Source organism: Rhineura floridana, chromosome 8 (assembly GCF_030035675.1).
Source record: "Rhineura floridana isolate rRhiFlo1 chromosome 8, rRhiFlo1.hap2, whole genome shotgun sequence".
Lineage (NCBI taxonomy): Eukaryota > Metazoa > Chordata > Lepidosauria > Squamata > Rhineuridae > Rhineura > Rhineura floridana.
The window spans coordinates 28,588,650-28,605,994 of NC_084487.1; the positions used below are offsets into that span (position 1 = coordinate 28,588,650).

Genomic DNA, 17,345 nt, shown 5'->3' on the forward strand with positions numbered 1-17,345 from the left:
ATTTAGAGCTCCCCAGCTGTTTTTAATTTTTGTACAAAAATTATTGTAAGAAACAAATACTATTACAAAATAACATATATGGCACAAACACATCTAAAAATAAACCCATGTATAACAGTGCATGATAACATCAAATACTCAACGCTTTTAAGTAAAAATAAAGAATACTGGGAAATCTATCAGATATCTTCTGTGTAATGTGTAGTGTGGCATTGCTTATTTCCAGTCCTAAATATTTGCTTTTCCTTTGTCCTGCAGACTCCAATCCAAAAGAAAAAAGGGAAGATGTCAGTCAAAAAGGAGAAGCCAAAGAAAATATTTGTATTTCTAATATTTGTATTTTCTGATTTCTATATTTCTGTTCTCTTAAATGCAAATGTAGTTGTAGAATTGCAGGAATGCTGGTATGAGTGAAGGACCATGCATAAAAAACACAGGCATTTCAAGCAATAATAGAGCATCTTGATCTAGATCGTCATCATCACTGCAACCATGGGCTTCTCCATCTCTGCCAAGTTGTCTGTTTTGGCATATGCTTTCTCAGCTTAATTTAGCCTCTTCCTGAACTCATTTCAGTGTGGTATAGGGAGGCAGCCTCCCTACATCCCCAAGGTGATGGGGAAATAATTGGACTCAAAAAAGCATCCCAAAGGCTGAACTCATTTCCACCTTCCCCTGTGATCATTTCAAAAGTGGAGGGGAGGCAGCATCCTTCCACTATTAAAACAACCATTGGGGAGGGGGAGATGAGCAAGAGGACTTTGAAGACCTCCCTCCTTCCCCCATGGTCCAAGTGCTAGCACTTGCACACTGCCCTCTATTGCCAGAGAATATTCTGGCAACTCCCACTCAGTGTGAAACTCCCACTGAGGCAGTTTTGTCCCTTGGAAGACTAGCAAAGGATTTTTCTAACTCAACTGTTTTTCTGTAGGTAGAACACAAACTTAAGTCCTGTGAAGTCTACACATGGACATGGCAATTTAAAGATAGACAGATAGACAGATAGAGATTACAGCATTTGTAGGTGAATGTTTATACATTTTCTTAAAAATTAAAGGAGTATATTTTATAGAAAGTCTTAAACTGTAGGTTAATAGTCAGATAACCCCACATTTGCAATTGCAAAGAGGAAATATCTAGCAGAGTAGGTGAAGCCTCTGCTTCTCCTTCTGTCTTAGTTATGATAATGTTGATTTGCCATCTTAAATGCTCAAACCACTTTCGTTCATCTGCTCATCCCAAAGTTTGGCATGATGATTGTGAGAACAGACCACAGTTCTGTTGGTGTAGAAAGAAACAAACACACACAGCAGAGTGTACAGTTTATAGCAGGGGTTAAAATATGTTGCACAGACAGATTGATAGTTATAGACTTCCTGGCTTGAGGAAAGGCAAACTGGACTATGCCTGCAATGCTGTACACACACTAACCTATTTAACTCAATGGGGCTTACTTCTGAGTAGACATGCCATGGATTTTGCTGTAAGTTGCCTTGAAAATGCATTGAGCTGCTTGCTAAGAGTCTCAAACATTGTTTTATTGTATTTACTGTGTTTTAATGTGTCTCACTCTGGAATTGTGTCAATAATGAAGAGTGGATTATAAATAATTTAAATAAAGACATAGTGATGTTATTTAAACAAAACAAAAAGTATAGCATATATACACATACAGATATTTTCTAAAGAAAGGAAAGACTGCCAACCAAGATCATAAGGGAATTCAAAATCACTATTGATTACTTGAAATATGATTCCCATGCAGTTTGCCAAACTAACTACATACTTTCCATTCTTGTCCAGCCCCTTCTGCTCGTATTCAAGAAAAGAGAGACCTGTGTATGTTTTTAGCACTTCACATGGAAAATTCACCATACTGTGGAAAGCCGAAATCTGAATCAGTGAGTTGTGCAATTTACCATTTATCCTGGGACATGGCAATGGCCATTAAAATTGAGAGTTGGATACAATTTACAGTCTTGCAGAAGGAAGCATGCAAACATCTACTGGGAGCCATGGCAGTTCCAGTTCCCTAAATGAAGAAGGCAGGCCAGGAGGAGTGGAATGGCTCCGATGCCTGCATAGTCAACTGTTGAAGTCCAGGGTGCTTCCTTTGCTTTCTTCAGCCTTGAGATTCTTTGCACATAGACAGAGATTCAAGGGAGATCAGCTCAGACAGCAAGGCTATAGCAAATAAGGCCAATGGTAGCATGGCATCCAGCAGAGATGTGGCACTCAGACCTAAATGAAGCCCCTGAATCTTGAAGGAGCTTGAAGCATCAATAGTGCAATCAAAAATTGTTTTCCCCACATCACGAATTATTTACACACTTGGGTAACTGGGAAGCATATGTTTGTGGTGCAAGTGAAGGACAAGTGTGGTGGGTTGGGTTGGAGTAAGCAGGGCGGAGGTTGGGGCCTATGGACATCCCATTACAAGTTATTTCCAAGAGGGGAAGGTATGATATGGTGGATAGGGATTCTACCTTGCAGTTAACTGGTAACCTGGTTACTGATGCTCCTAGGTCAGTACATAATAGACCATCCTCATTTAATTATGGATGAGGAGCCAACCTGGCTTGTATAACTGAAACCTGGAAGGGTGAATTGGGTGAAGTGGATTTGAGTCAGTTCGTCCCCCAGCATGCTCAGTGCAGCACCAACCAAGACTGAAAGGCCGGGGTGGGAAGGAGTTGCTGTGCTCCATATGACATCTACTCTGCCAGAAAAACCCTTTGCCTTGTAGTGGGCCTGTGCCTGTTGTTAGGCAATGGGACAGACTGAGGATGCTGTTACTGTATTGGTCACCTTGTTTCCATATGGCCTCTGTGACCAAGCTGCTAGAGGGATTCTTACAGGCATGGTTTTGGAGAACCCCAGAATGGTAGTTCTGGGTGCCTTCAACATTCACTGCAAAGTTTTCTTGTCTGGACCGGCTTGTGACTTTATGGCCTCTGTGAAAACTATGGGGCTGTCCTAAGTTGTCAGTGGACCAACACACAGGGTGGGGCACGCTCTTGATTTGGTCTTTGCTTCAGGACAAGCAGGGTGGTGGTGGTTTGGATGTTGGAAGAATAGAACTGATCCCTTTGTCACAGTTAAACCATTGTCTGGTGGTTTGGGCTTATGATGCCAGTCCCCCTCCGCAGGCATGGGAGACCAATTCAGAGATTTACGAAATCTGATACAGTTTTCAACATTTTTCTTCATATGTTCCCAACTGGCAAAACCTATCCATAGTAAGGTTAGGTTTAATAGGAAAGTAAGGATTGCATTTTACATTTATATTTTTTCTCAAAAAACTTTACATTGCTGCTCGTGTCTCTCCCCCAGATCCATTCACATACTGGTCAGTTTTCATACAAAGGGACAGGGGGAAAGGACCGGACTTGATTCTTCCCATTTACATGGGTAGTTATACTCTCCTAGTGTAGGGTAGCCAATTGCAAAAGAGGGCAGAGTTCCTGCACCTTTAATAGTTATATATGTCAAGAAAGCCTGAAAGCCTGAATCTAAAATGGCTCTGTGGCAAAGAACTGTGGGATTTCATCTTGTTTGAAATGTGGCCTCTGTGTGAGAGCAATGACTTTGCAATTTTGTTTCACAGCTGAAGCTAATTAGTGAGGCCTAAGCAAGAAGAACACCTGCTTGGCTAATTAATTCTGGACTGTTGCTAAGGGTTTTTCTATAAGAATAGGATTGAGAACTTTAGCCTTTGTTCCCCTGGGTTCCATCTTGCCTATAGATGGTTACCTATGTGGGATCCATTTCCATCTGCTCTTCAGACTATGCATCTCTGAGGAGATGTGGGACTATACAACCAATAACTCTTCATAAGTATAGAATAAGTTAGTTAGTTTTCTTGTTTTGTGTTGTGATTGAACTCTCTGTATTTTACCTTGCCCTCTGGGTGTGGGTTTTAAGGAACCATTTTGCTGCTATTAACTGTGCACTTATATTTAATAAAGCTGCTTCTTATTTACCAGTGTGTGTTCATTTCAGGAGTTTGGCTCTGAATCTGGTACTTGGGTACTGACCACAGACTACTGTATAATTGGGTTATTTGCCTAAGGCTCTAAGACAAGGAGTGCTCTTTTCGCTCTTGTCGTTTGGAATCCTTGGCAGGCTTATCTCTGGTACTCTGGGTTTCCCCTTGACTCAGAGTGGTTGACCATTTTAAGGGGTGGTGGCAGTCTACCTACCTTACAGAAGAGTTGTTGCCTTACTCAGCCCTGGTAAGGGAAGTACTGGTTTGTGCATTGCCAGGATCAATTGCCCTGCGTGGGGAATTGAGTCCTGGGACTAACCGAGTTCAGTTCAGGACACGTTCAGGACAGTATAGAGGAAGGATTTCCATCAAATGTAGCTTTCATGAAGTGCTATCTGTTGAAATTGCCATTTCTACATGGGCGAGGGTGTCGTAAGAGTTGTTTGGAAATGTAAAATTCATCAGGTGTAGCTTTTTTCACCAACATTTTATAATAAGAAAAGCTGCATCTGCTGAAGGTTCTCTTTGCCTGCAACTCTTAAAAGTATAGGAGCTTTCTCAGGAGTGGCTCTTGCTAGTAAAACCAATGAAGGAGAAGTTGTAGATCTGATGATCTTATTGTCTCTAATCCTTGGGTATTTTCTAACTGGTGCAAAGTTAGGATAGCACAAGAGGTGACATTTCTTTCTGTCTTCTGAGATATTGGTTTGCATTGCTTAATACATTAGTGTCTGGTTATTTCTTTTAGTGCCTTTCTAATGATTATTCCTGGGCAACAGCTGTTTTTAAGGATTAGTGGATAGGTGTGGAGGTTGTTTTGTACTTTTCCTTGATCTTCCTTTCAAGAAAATGTCTTTAAATAATTGTCCATGACACCGAGGATGGGGTGAGCCAACAAACTGCAGGGTGGCAAGAGCAGCGGCTGAAGCCAGGTAATAGGCCAGGCGTTGGAGAAGGCTGGCTGGTTTGGCAACCTGTGAGGATGGGTGGGGGGTAACTTAGGTGACCTGCAGGGGGGTGGGGAGGAGCTTTAAGAACATAAGAAGAGCCTGCTGGATCAGGCCAGTGGCCCATCTAGTCCAGCATCCTGTTCTCAAAGTGGCCAAGCAGGTGCCTGGGGGAAGCCCGCAAGCAGGACCCGAGTGCAAGAACACTCTCTCCTCCTGAGGCTTCCGGCAACTGGTTTTCAGAAGCATGCTGCCTCTGACAAGGGTGGCACAGCACAGCCATCACGGCTAGTAGCCATTGATAGCCCTGTCCTCCATGAATTTGTCTAATCGTCTTTTAAAGCCGTCCAAGCTGGTGGCCATTACTGCATCTTGTGGGAGCAAATTCCATAGTTTAACTATGCGCTGAGCAAAGAAGTACTTCCTTTTGTCTGTCCTGAATCTTCCAACATTCAGCTTCTTTGAATGTCCACGAGTTCTAGTATTATGAGAGAGGGAGAAGAACTTTTCTCTATCCACTTTCTCAATGCCATGCATAATTTTATACACTTCTATCATGTCTCCTCTGACCCGCCTTTTCTCTAAACTAAAAAGCCCCAAATGCTGCAGCCTTTCCTCGTAAGGGAGTCTCTCCATCCCCTTGATCATTCTGGTTGCCCTCTTCTGAACCTTTTCCAACTCTATAATATCCTTTTTGAGATGAGGCGACCAGAACTGTACACAGTATTCCAAATGCGGCCGCACCATAGATTTATACAACGGCATTATGATATCGGCTGTTTTATTTTCAATACCTTTCCTAATTATCGCTAGCATGGAATTTGCCTTTTTCACAGCTGCCGCACACTGGGTCGACATTTTCATCGTGCTGTCCGCTACAACCCCGAGGTCTCTCTCCTGGTCTGTCACTGCCAGTTCAGACCCCATGAGCGTATATGTGAAATTCAGATTTTTTGCTCCAATATGCATAATTTTACACTTGTTTATATTGAATTGCATTTGCCATTTTTCTGCCCATTCACTCAGTTTAGAGAGGTCTTTTTGGAGCTCTTCGCAATCCCTTTTTGTTTTAACAACCCTGAACAATTTAGTGTCGTCAGCAAACTTGGCCACTTCACTGCTCACTCCTAATTCTAGGTCATTAATGAACAAGTTGAAAAGTACAGGTCCCAATACCGATCCTTGAGGGACTCCACTTTCTACAGCCCTCCATTGGGAGAACTGTCCATTTATTCCTACTCTCTGCTTTCTGCTTCTTAACCAATTCCTTATCCACAAGAGGACCTCTCCTCTTATTCGATGACTGCTAAGCTTCCTCAGAAGTCTTTGGTGAGGTACCTTGTCAAACGCTTTTTGAAAGTCTAAGTACACTATGTCCACTGGATCACCTCTATCTATATGCTTGTTGACACTCTCAAAGAATTCTAATAGGTTACTGAGACAGGACTTTCCCTTGCAGAAGCCATGCTGGCTCTGCTTCAGCAAGGCTTGTTCTTCTATGTGCTTAGTTAATCTAGCTTTAATAATACTTTCTACCAGTTTTCCAGGGACAGAAGTTAAGCTAACTGGCCTGTAATTTCCGGGATCCCCTCTGGATCCCTTTTTGAATATTAGCGTACATTTGCCACTTTCCAGTCCTCAGGCACGGAGGAGGACCCGAGGGACAAGTTACATATTTTAGTTAGCAGATCAGCAATTTCACATTTGAGTTCTTTGAGAACTCTCGGGTGGATGCCATCCGGGCCCGGTGATTTGTCAGTTTTTATATTGTCCATTAAGCCTAGAACTTCCTTTCTCGTTACCACTATTTTTCTCAGTTCCTCAGAATCCCTTCCTGCAAATGTTAGTTCAGGTTCAGGGATCTGCCCTATATCTTCCACTGTGAAGACAGATGCAAAGAATTCATTTAGCTTCTCTGTAATCTCCTTATCGTTCTTTAGTACACCTTTGACTCCCTTATCATCCAAGCTTTGGCGATGTTAGGTGGTTTTGGCAAGTAAAACAAGCAGGGGTGGAGCCCCTAATATATACAGAAGTGTATAATCATAATTATAATTTAATAATTATTATAAAATTACCTCTACAGCCTGCTATTGGGCAGTTTTCCAAAACAGGGATTGTCATCTGTGAAGGACTCAAGTTTGAAAGAATTGTTGCAATGGATTGCTCAACAGAAAATCTGCATGCTGTGCAGAAAGCATTGTTAAGGCTACCTGATGAACAAAAAGGACGTCAAGTTTTTTTATCGCGGATACCTTGCATAAGCTGTGTAAAGTTTCTTGTTCAAGGTAAGCACAGAGGAATACTCTCAAATCTTCTAATAGATCTGAAACTTTCATATGTTGGTACAGTAATGCTATTGTAGGGTTAAAATAGTCTTGAGTATTTATGTCATATCTAGGACTTTCATCTTCTCTCCATCTTTTAAAGTGAATGTAATGGCCCAGTTTGTTCTCTTTGGCCACTTCCATACTGTCACTATTTTGTGGGTGAGATTCATTTGCATACTAGCAAATCTAGGTTGGGCCATTAAAGTGGATTTGATGCTCTTGTCCAACAAACCTGCTCTGAAAAATCCTCAGACCTTTTTGTAATAAGGAAAGTTATGGGAAAATGCATAGAAAATGCAATTGGGATAACAATTGCTTGATGTGATATCATATATGCTCACAAACTTTGTGCAAAGAAACATGATGAATAAACAAACAGGTATATCTGGAAGCAACCTTTGTGTCTTATGTGCATCAATATCAAAATCCCAGTTCATGTGCCATATCTGTATAGAAAAAAAACTCCTTGGTGTCTGTCTGTGCTCTTTTATCCTTTCTTCATATATGAAAGATAGTTGTGCCACTAAAAGAAAACTGTTGAAAAGGTTGGTTGTCTTATTAAATACAGCAGTAGGGGACCTCTAGTCCACAGGCCTAATTAGGCCTCCTAGGACTTCTGATTTGGCCATTTTGGCCAAGCCATGCCCACCTGCCCTATACCTAATATTATATTCAACATCAGGTGTTGGGCAGATAACGACACTGCTGGGCCAAAAAAACCCATGTGCAGCTGTTTGCAAGCTTCAACAATAAGCAGATTATCAAAGCTTCCAAGTGCCGCACACAGCTCTCTGTAAGCCCTGAAAACCAGCTGATTGTCAGGGCTTGCACAGAGCAGTGACTAGGCCTTTCCGGCCCAGCAGTGTGTGGTTTAATTTCAAATTGTGTAGGCATCTGACATCATTGTGATGTCAGGTGATTGACAGATTGGTGGCCCTACCTGTCTGTCAAATATGGCCCACTGACAGGGATGGAAAGCTATCTTAGTTTCTAATTTTTCTAATCTTAAATTTAGTTCTCTACGTTTCTGCATCAATCTGTAATTAAAAAAAAAAACTTCCTGGAAACCTCAGCATTTTAGTTTAACTTCTTCTAACAAACATATTTTTGTATGCATTTTTTACTAATGTACACATTTTTGCCTACAATTTTCTCTAATGTTTTTTGTGTTATTTTCACTAATATAATGCATTTTTGTCCACGCTTTTCCTAATATTTGAATTTTTGTAAATATTGGTTGGTTTGAGAACTGTATCACAAAATTTGGATAAGTGCGAATTTCAAAGGATGGCTGTGTTTTGGTTCTCATATTGTTTCTGAAAGTGTGAAGATTCAGCTTTAAATACTAACTGAATTGAATTCTCCCACCCACTGGCTAGATCCAGTTCTCTAGCCCTGAACAAATAGGTCATAGGCTACTTGGATGCAATGACTAGGAAGTATATCCTGATGAATAGCACACTGCAGGCTAACTACACGTGATTACATGACAATAATTGCATCATGTGCAATCATGTCTTTTCTTTTTCTGGGTTTTTCCTTTAATTACATTTGCATGTAGTTGTGGGCAGGGGGGGATTTTTTTTCACCAGGAATGCAGCATATTGGGAAGTTTAAAAATTCTCTCATGACGATTGTGACAACCCACCCACATTGTGCTGCAGTTAGACTTAGAAAAAAGGTTTTCACTGGCATCAGGATTTTCATGATTAATTGGATGGATGATCAGGGCACCAAAGGAGCTGAATGTGACTTAATCGCTCCAGCACCTTCAGAATATGACACCCTTCTGAGGTTGGGGGAGGGGTAGTTGCTTCTTAGATATTTGATTCAGGGCTGGTGCCATGCAGGCCGAGGCCCTTGGGAACCAGCCTGCCCTGGCACATGCATGCGCACCCCACCTACCTACCTGCCATGATCCACAGCAGCGTTGGCTCTCAACCCTGCGACGGATTGCGGAGAGGGAGCTTCCAGACACCCCCCTGCCGTACAGGTCTGCAATACCTACCTGCCTGCTCCACCTACCTCTCCCTTGATGTAAATGCTGGTCATGCTGCGGGTGCAAGCCTGCCATCAACAAAGATGGTGGCTGAGGCTTCTCAAAGGGGCTGATGCCTCAGCCGCCATCTTCATTGATGGCACGCATGCGTGCTACACATACGCATCCCTGCCATCAACCAAGATGGCAGAAGGGGAATCAGCCCCTTAGGGAAACCTCGGCCACCACCTTGGTTGATGGCAGGCTTGCGCCCATAGCGCAACCAGCATTTACGTCAAGGGAGAAGCAGGTGGAGCATGCAGGCGGGTGTCGTGGGCCTGCGTGGCAGTAGGGAGGTGTCTGGGAGCTCCCTCTCCATGATCCATGGCAGGGTTGGGAGCTGCCCCTGCCACGGATCGTGGAAGGGAGCACTACCCACCTACCCTAAAGAGGGGCCCTTCAGGGGTCCCTTGGGACTCAGGGGTCCTCGGTCAGGGCCTGACCTGGCTGCCCTCTGGCACCGGCCCTCATTTGATTAGTAGTTATCAGTGGTAACTGGTAACATTTTGACTTGGTAGGGCTGCAGTTTTTAACACTGCTGTCTTCCTCACAATAGGACTTGTGCAACACTTATATAGGAAAGTGTGCCATTACATATGAGCTGAGTGTCATTGGTTCCCCACTGAAAAACAGCAATTATTCTCTGCACATCTATGGACAAGGAAAGAGCTTCTGTGTGAAAGGGTCCAAGTAATATTTTCAGACAAAACTGAGTCCATATTGCTTATTAGAAATTAAGCCATACCACATGACATAAGTTTTTGAATTCATGTATTGATTACACCTGCACATCCACTGTGAAAAAACTAAACACACACAAAGGTTTAAAAGTATTAAAGTTTAACTGTAACTGTTTTTAGAATATTTTTAACTATAATTTCCATACTCCCTGACCATTGGCCATGATGGCTGGGGCTGATGGGGCCTGCTGTTTAACAGTATCTGGAGGATGCCACTTTGGCTACCTCTGGCATAGGGTCTATTCCAATTGTATGGTCAGGGTTTATGTGCATAGTTTATATGTACATATGCTGGTTACATTATGCTACACATGTAGGTGAAGGTAGAGTCAGGTGGTGGATTCTACTCCATAGTATACATGTGTTCATAAACATTGTCATAAGAGCCTTAATGTCCTATTGTCATCAAGCGTAAATAAGGCCAACGAGAAGCCTCAAAGTGGATCTTAGATCCTGGCATTTTGCAGAGCAGATTTTGTCAAATATGTGCCACAACATATTTTGAATCTTAGTGAAAATATAGGTGGGCCCCGCTTATACGGCAGGTTCCATTCCGGACTGCCGCCGTAAAGCGGAAGTTGCCATAAAGTGGAACCCATTGATGATAATGGGGTTGCACAAAAATGATGTCAAAATGGCGTGTGACATTAAAAAAATGCCGTTAAGCAGAACAAGTGCCTTAATGCAGGGACTTTCCCTAATTGAAAGCTGCCGCATTAGCGAATCGCTGTAAAGTGAAGCGCTGTAAAGTGGGGCCCTACTGTAAATATATTTTCCTTCTTGGTATATCCATAATATTGTTATGTGCAGTTCCTAAAGCATTCTAAAAACAGTTATAGTTAAAAACATTATTTCATCCAGTGATCTCCGGGTTCCCAGGAACTGTCTCCTGAATAAACAGAATTTTTTTCAAATTCCTCCTAAAATACAATAATGATGGACAGATGCACATCACTAGATGCACATTCCACAAATGGGGAGCCACCATTGAAAAGGTCCTATCATGGGTCAGCACCAACTGGGCAGCCCCCAGTGGCATCATCACTATCAAGGCTCACCTGCTAAGGGTCCAATATAGTTGATAATGGGGTAGGTGCTGTTTTAGGTTCTTTGGTCCCAAGTCATTCAGGGCTTTACATGCTAGTACTGACACCTTGAATTGGGCCCAGCAGCTCACTGGCAGCCAGTGCAGTGCTTTCAGGACCAGTGACACATGGTCCCATTGGGCTGCCCTTGCAGCCACATTCTATACTAGCTGCAGCCTCTGGATAGTCTTCAAGGGCAGCCCCACATACAGTAAATTACAGAAATGTTGTTATGCACAATGACAAAAAATGTTTTTTGTTATATACAATGTAATTTTAGTATAATTAATATATATATTCCATTTGTTTTTCTGGTTTACTTTGTACAGCGCAAGTCTCAAAAATTTATTTCTGGCCGAATTTTGAAACAGAAATAAAGAAAATCAGTGAAGAGGAAAGAGAAGAATTACAACATCGAAGCATACTTATTAATAACATATTAAAGGAAAGCTGTGTTTATGATGCTATGTTCATACCAATACTAAATTTGGAAAAAGCAAAGATCATTGCATCAAAAGCAAATACAAATAACATTTCTAATAATGAAATTTCTTCAGTGTTTGATAATAGTGAATCAGATATAAAATTTGCACTTAAACTACTAAATATGTCATTTTTGTGGGAAAAAGAACAGCTAAAGAATGAAGTAGAAAATGCAAAGAAGTCTTTTCAGATTTTGACAGGTCCTGAAGACAAGGAATACAATTTTCAAATAAATGATGTAGATAAATGTAAAATCCAGCATGCTTCCCAACTCTGCAATTTACTAGCTGCCAGAAGTGGTAAGCAGAAGTTTTACTTTTAATTGAAAAAGCCTAATACTGTATATCAGTGTTCCATCTCCAGGGTGAAAAGAATCGGGGTTAATAGTCTCCTGTTAGCATTATGCCACTCTAAGAAAAAAGGGAGAGTTCTTCTATTTGTGTAGGCTAAGGAGTTAGATTAAGGAGCGAGGTAGCGATCAGCGCTGACCGACAAACATTCTTTGGGCTTGTTAAAAGGAATTATTATTTACTATTGGCATTTTTAATATTGCTGTTTTTTATGTATTGAATTTTAATATGTTCTGATTGTAACTCCTGGGACTACTTAAAGCAGTGAAGAGTAGGCTACAAACTGTTTAAACAACTAATATGTTGTGAGCTCTGTGGTTCTTGAAGGTGTGAATCAGGGTATTGGGGTTGGATGTAGTCCTTTTGGTATATCATGAAATACTTAGGGACTTGAGACTCTCTGAAAATAATTACCTTGATTGGAAACGGCTTTAGGTAATTATGTGGTGACTATGCAGTGAATCACTGGTGAAGAAGACCATTCCACACATACTCAAATATTTACTTCAGTATTTAATAACCAATTTTAAACAGCTCAAAAGATGGAAAGTTGAGGATGTTTTTACAAAGAAAAGAAATCCAAAATGGCGGGAGCAGTTTCAGGTCTAAATATGTATTGTCTGTTTAAAGGAATTATAATCTCTAAAACCTCACTTTGTCTTCTAGATACTTATAACAAAGGAGAGGGCACTGTGATCTACAAAGAAAATAGCATTGTAAGTACAAACATAAAATCCTAAAGTGATCATACTTTTACTGCTATGTAATTCACACCAGATGGGAATTTAGCATATTGTTGTCCATGGATAGAACCATGTGGTGGGAAGGCCGCAATTCTGCTTGGCATACCCCAGCCAGTTGGGAATTTGCTTTGTTGCCTTTTCTCACATTTCACTAGGAACTAGTATGTGTAGGCCAACTGGAACAAAACTTCTCTAAAATACTGGATTTTGCATAGTAATTCTGTGGGTGATTCTGGTTCATCAGGCCACTTAACAGAGATACTAGCACAGGGCTCAGTTCTGCAACAAACCCAGATGCCAACTCTGCCTCATGTGCAGTAAGGCAACACTATTTGAGGATGCAATAACATCAGCTAACTACAGTGTAGCTACTATGCTGCAGTGCCACCCTGGAGATAAAAACGGGGTCTTCTCACAATATGTCTCATCTGAAGGATGCAGAGGGCTTGATTTTTATCACCATTGCTGGTTGCCTTCACCAGGATGGGTATGAAAATTGGGCCTTCCCACTCCTCAGATGATCCTCACCAATCATCTGAGGACTGAGTAGAGCCCAATTTTCATCCCCATTCTGCATACAGTGCCAAACTTAGTGCTGTGATGGGGATGAAAAAAGACTGCAGGGCTTTCCCTCTACCACTAAAACATGTGTGTTGGGACACAGCATAGGTGATATGGCTTCACAGGCTGGATCCAGCTTATGGGCTGGCAGTTCCCTGCCCCTGAGTTTACACCATTAGGACTTCGTGCACCTGCTCAACTCCTAATGTTGAGATATGTTACCTGCTAATAATACTGTTCTGCTATCTAAATAGGCAGGAGTTCTCCTCTGGGAGTTCTTAGATAAAAAAATTGTTCCTGCTGTACTTACTTAACTTTTGCCTTGCTGAAGCAGAGCCAGCATGGCTTCTGCAAGGGAAAGTCCTGTCTCAGTAAACTATTAGAATTCTTTGAGAGTGTCAACAAGCATATAGATAGAGGTGATCCAGTGGACATAGTGTACTTAGACTTTCAAAAAGCGTTTGACAAGGTACCTCACCAAAGACTTCTGGGGAAGCTTAGCAGTCATGGAATAAGAGGAGAGGTCCTCTTGTGGATAAGGAATTGGTTAAGAAGCAGAAAGCAGAGAGTAGGAATCAACGGACAGTTCTCCCAATGGAGGGCTGTAGAAAGTGGAGTCCCTCAAGGATCGGTATTGGGACTTGTACTTTTCAACTTGTTCATTAATGACCTAGAATTAGGAGTGAGCAGTGAAGTGGCCAAGTTTGCTGACGACACTAAATTGTTCAGGGTTGTTAAAACAAAAAGGGATTGCGAAGAGCTCCAAAAAGACCTCTCCAAACTGAGTGAATGGGCGGAAAAATGGCAAATGCAATTCAATATAAACAAGTGTAAAATTATGCATATTGGAGCAAAAAATGTTAATTTCACATATACGCTCATGGGGTCTGAACTGGCGGTGACCGACCAGGAGAGAGACCTCGGGGTTGTAGTGGACAGCACAATGAAAATGTTGACCCAGTGTGCGGCAGCTGTGAAAAAGGCAAATTCCATGTTAGCGATAATTAGAAAAGGTATTGAAAATAAAACAGCCGATATCATAATGCCGTTGTATAAATCTATGGTGCGGCCGCATTTGGAATACTGTGTTCTGGTTGCCTCATCTCAAAAAGGATATTATAGAGTTGGAAAAGGTTCAGAAGAGGGCAACCAGAATGATCAAGAGGATGGAGCGACTCCCTTACGAGGAAAGGTTGCAGCATTTGGGGCTTTTTAGTTTAGAGAAAAGGCGGGTCAGAGGAGACATGATAGAAGTGTATAAAATTATGCATGGCATTGAGAAAGTGGATAGAGAAAAGTTCTTCTCCCTCTCTCATAATACTAGAACTCGTGGACATTCAAAGAAGCTGAATGTTGGAAGATTCAGGACAGACAAAAGGAAGTACTTCTTTACTCAGCGCATAGTTAAACTATGGAATTTGCTCCCACAAGATGCAGTAATGGCCACCAGCTTGGACGGCTTTAAAAGAAGATTAGACAAATTCATGGAGGACAGGGCTATCAATGGCTACTAGCCGTGATGGCTGTGCTGTGCCACCCTAGTCAGAGGCAGCATGCTTCTGAAAACCAGTTGCCGGAAGCCTCAGGAGGGGAGAGTGTTCTTGCACTCTGGTCCTGCTTGCGGGCTTCCCCCAGGCACCTGGTTGGCCACTGTGAGAACAGGATGCTGGACTAGATGGGCCACTGGCCTGATCCAGCAGGCTCTTCTTATGTTCTTATGGAGTCTGAAACTTTCATTTGAAAATTTGCCATTATACTAACAAAAGCTCCTCCTCTTTGGCTTTGAATTTGTTTCTAATGTTCTTTTTTGTGTGTGTCAGCAACTGACGTCTATAAGTTTTTAACATTGTTTTCTTGGAGGGGGGATTACAAGCCATTTACATTAATTCATGTGAATTAATACTGTCATATATTTACAGATGTTAATTTAAGGAGTTAACATAGATTAACTATAATAAATAATAATAATAAAATTTAATTTATGTGTCGCCTATCTGGCCGATGGCCACTCTAGGCGACGTACATGCAAACGGTTAAAACACCATACAGTAAAATACAATAATACAATATATGAACAGTACAGCGATAATAATACTAGTGCAGGGTAAGAGGCATTTCAGTCATAGAAGTTAACCCTCCCTGGAAATCCCAAAGGCCTGTTGAAAGAGCCAGGTCTTTAAGGTTTTACGGAATACATTTAGGGAAGAGGCGTGCCGTAGATCTTGTGGGAGGGAGTTCCAAAGGGTGGGGGCCGCCACTGAGAAAGCCCTCTCCCTAGTTCCTGCCAATCTAGCTGTTTTTGTCGGCGGGATTGAGAGAAGGCCCTGTGTGGCTGATCTTGTTGGGTGGCATAATTGGTGGCATTGAAGGCGCTCCGTTAGATAAACTGGGCTGAGACCGTATAGGGATTTAAAGGTTAATACCAACACCTTGAATTGGGCCCGGAAAACAACTGGAAGCCAGTGTAGGTCGAATAATACTGGTGTGATGTGATCCCGGCGGCGACTATTTGTAAGTAGTCGAGCCGCCGTGTTTTGTATAAGTTGTAGTTTCCGGACCGTTTTCAAGGGTAACCCCACGTAGAGCGCATTACAGTAGTCTAATCGAGAGGTGACCAGGGCGTGTACCACCAGTGGGAGCTGATGAACAGGAAGGTAGGGTTGCAGCCTTCGTATGAGGTGTAGTTGATACCAGGCTGCCCGGCTCACTGCTGAAATCTGAGCCTCCATGGACAGCCTGGAATCAAGTACAACCCCGAGGCTGCGGACCTGGTCCTTCAGGGGTAGATTCACCCCATTGAACTTCAGGTCAACATCTCCCAACCTTCTCTTATCCCCCACGAGTAGCACCTCGGTCTTATCGGGGTTCAACTTCAGCTTGTTCCTTCCCATCCATCCACTCACAGATTCCAGGCACTTGGACAAGGTCTCCACAGCCAGCTCTGGTGAAGATTTAAACGAGAGATAGAGCTGAGTGTCATCCGCATATTGGTGACACTGCAGCCCAAATCTCCTAATGATTGTCCCCAGCGGCTTCATATAAATGTTAAATAGCATGGGAGAGAGGATAGAGCCCTGTGGCACACCACAATTGAGAGGCCAAGGGTCTGAAACCTCCTCCCCCAATGCTACCTGTTGGTACCTGTCGGAGAGAAAGGAACGGAACCACCATAGTATAGTGCCTCCAATTCCCAATCCCTCCAGGTGATGTAAAAGGATACTGTGGTCGACAGTATCAAAAGCCGCTGAGAGATCGAGGAGGACGAGAAAGGTGAATTCTCCCCTATCTAATGCCCTCCTCATATCATCTACCAGAGCGACCAAGGCTGTTTCAGTTCCGTGACCAGTCCTGAAACCCGATTGGTATGGATCCAAGTAATCCGTTTCATCCAAGTGTGACGACAACTGGTTGGCCACCACCCGCTCAATGACCTTGCCCAGGAATGGTAGATTCGAAATTGGGCGAAAGTTATTAAAAACTACTGAGTTAAAATGAAGACTTGTGTATTTACTTTGCTTTTTTTTGGTAGGTTTCTGTTGGCTACAGTGGATTTCCAAAAGGGACAATGTACGATTTATTCAAAAAGAAGAATGATGGTAGTTTGAATCATAGGATTGTCGTTTGTGCTGAAGCAAATGCACTCATACTTGGGTAAAGTTATGAAATATTTCATAGGAAGCCAGCTTCTGTGTTTAGTTTTAATAACTAATTAACTGTTCTTGAAGCTGTTATTCTATAGTATTAGGCACTTTGAGTATGTGAACAGACAAGTGCATGAAGTAATGTTTCTTAAGCATTCAGAAACTGTAGGTAGGGTAGTGGAGTACTAATTTCCATTGATGATTAATCCAAGAGTGGTGGTAAACAAAATTTCAACCATGTAGGATCTGAAGCTAGATAAGGCTGCCCTGTCAACTTTATGTGCAACAGGAGGATGATCAGGGGACTGGAAACAGAGCCCTATGAGGAGAGACTGAAAGAACTGGGCATGTTTAGCCTTGAGAAGAGAAGACTGAGGGAGATATGACAGCACTCCTCAACTACTTGAAAGGTTGCCACACACAGGAGGGCCAGGATCTC

At 42.3% G+C, this 17,345-nt stretch overlaps 1 protein-coding gene across 5 annotated transcripts in view; it reads left to right on the forward strand.

The window, feature by feature from the left end:
• LOC133390330 (cytidine and dCMP deaminase domain-containing protein 1-like) overlaps positions 1 to 17,345 on the forward strand; it is a 29,568-nt gene continuing 12,223 nt past the window's right edge. For 3 of the 5 annotated variants that reach the window (XM_061638740.1, XM_061638741.1, XM_061638742.1), the window contains exons 1-6: positions 1 to 321; positions 1,804 to 1,901; positions 7,022 to 7,223; positions 11,458 to 11,910; positions 12,628 to 12,677; positions 16,795 to 16,916. In XM_061638740.1, coding sequence (XP_061494724.1) covers positions 198 to 321; positions 1,804 to 1,901; positions 7,022 to 7,223; positions 11,458 to 11,910; positions 12,628 to 12,677; positions 16,795 to 16,916 — 1,049 coding nt within the window. In that variant the 5' untranslated portion in view covers positions 1 to 197. Of the gene's footprint in view, positions 322 to 1,803; positions 1,902 to 3,808; positions 3,849 to 7,021; positions 7,224 to 11,457; positions 11,911 to 12,627; positions 12,678 to 16,794; positions 16,917 to 17,345 lie in introns of those variants that run through there. The other 2 variants (XM_061638744.1, XM_061638743.1) reach the window with 2 other exon arrangements.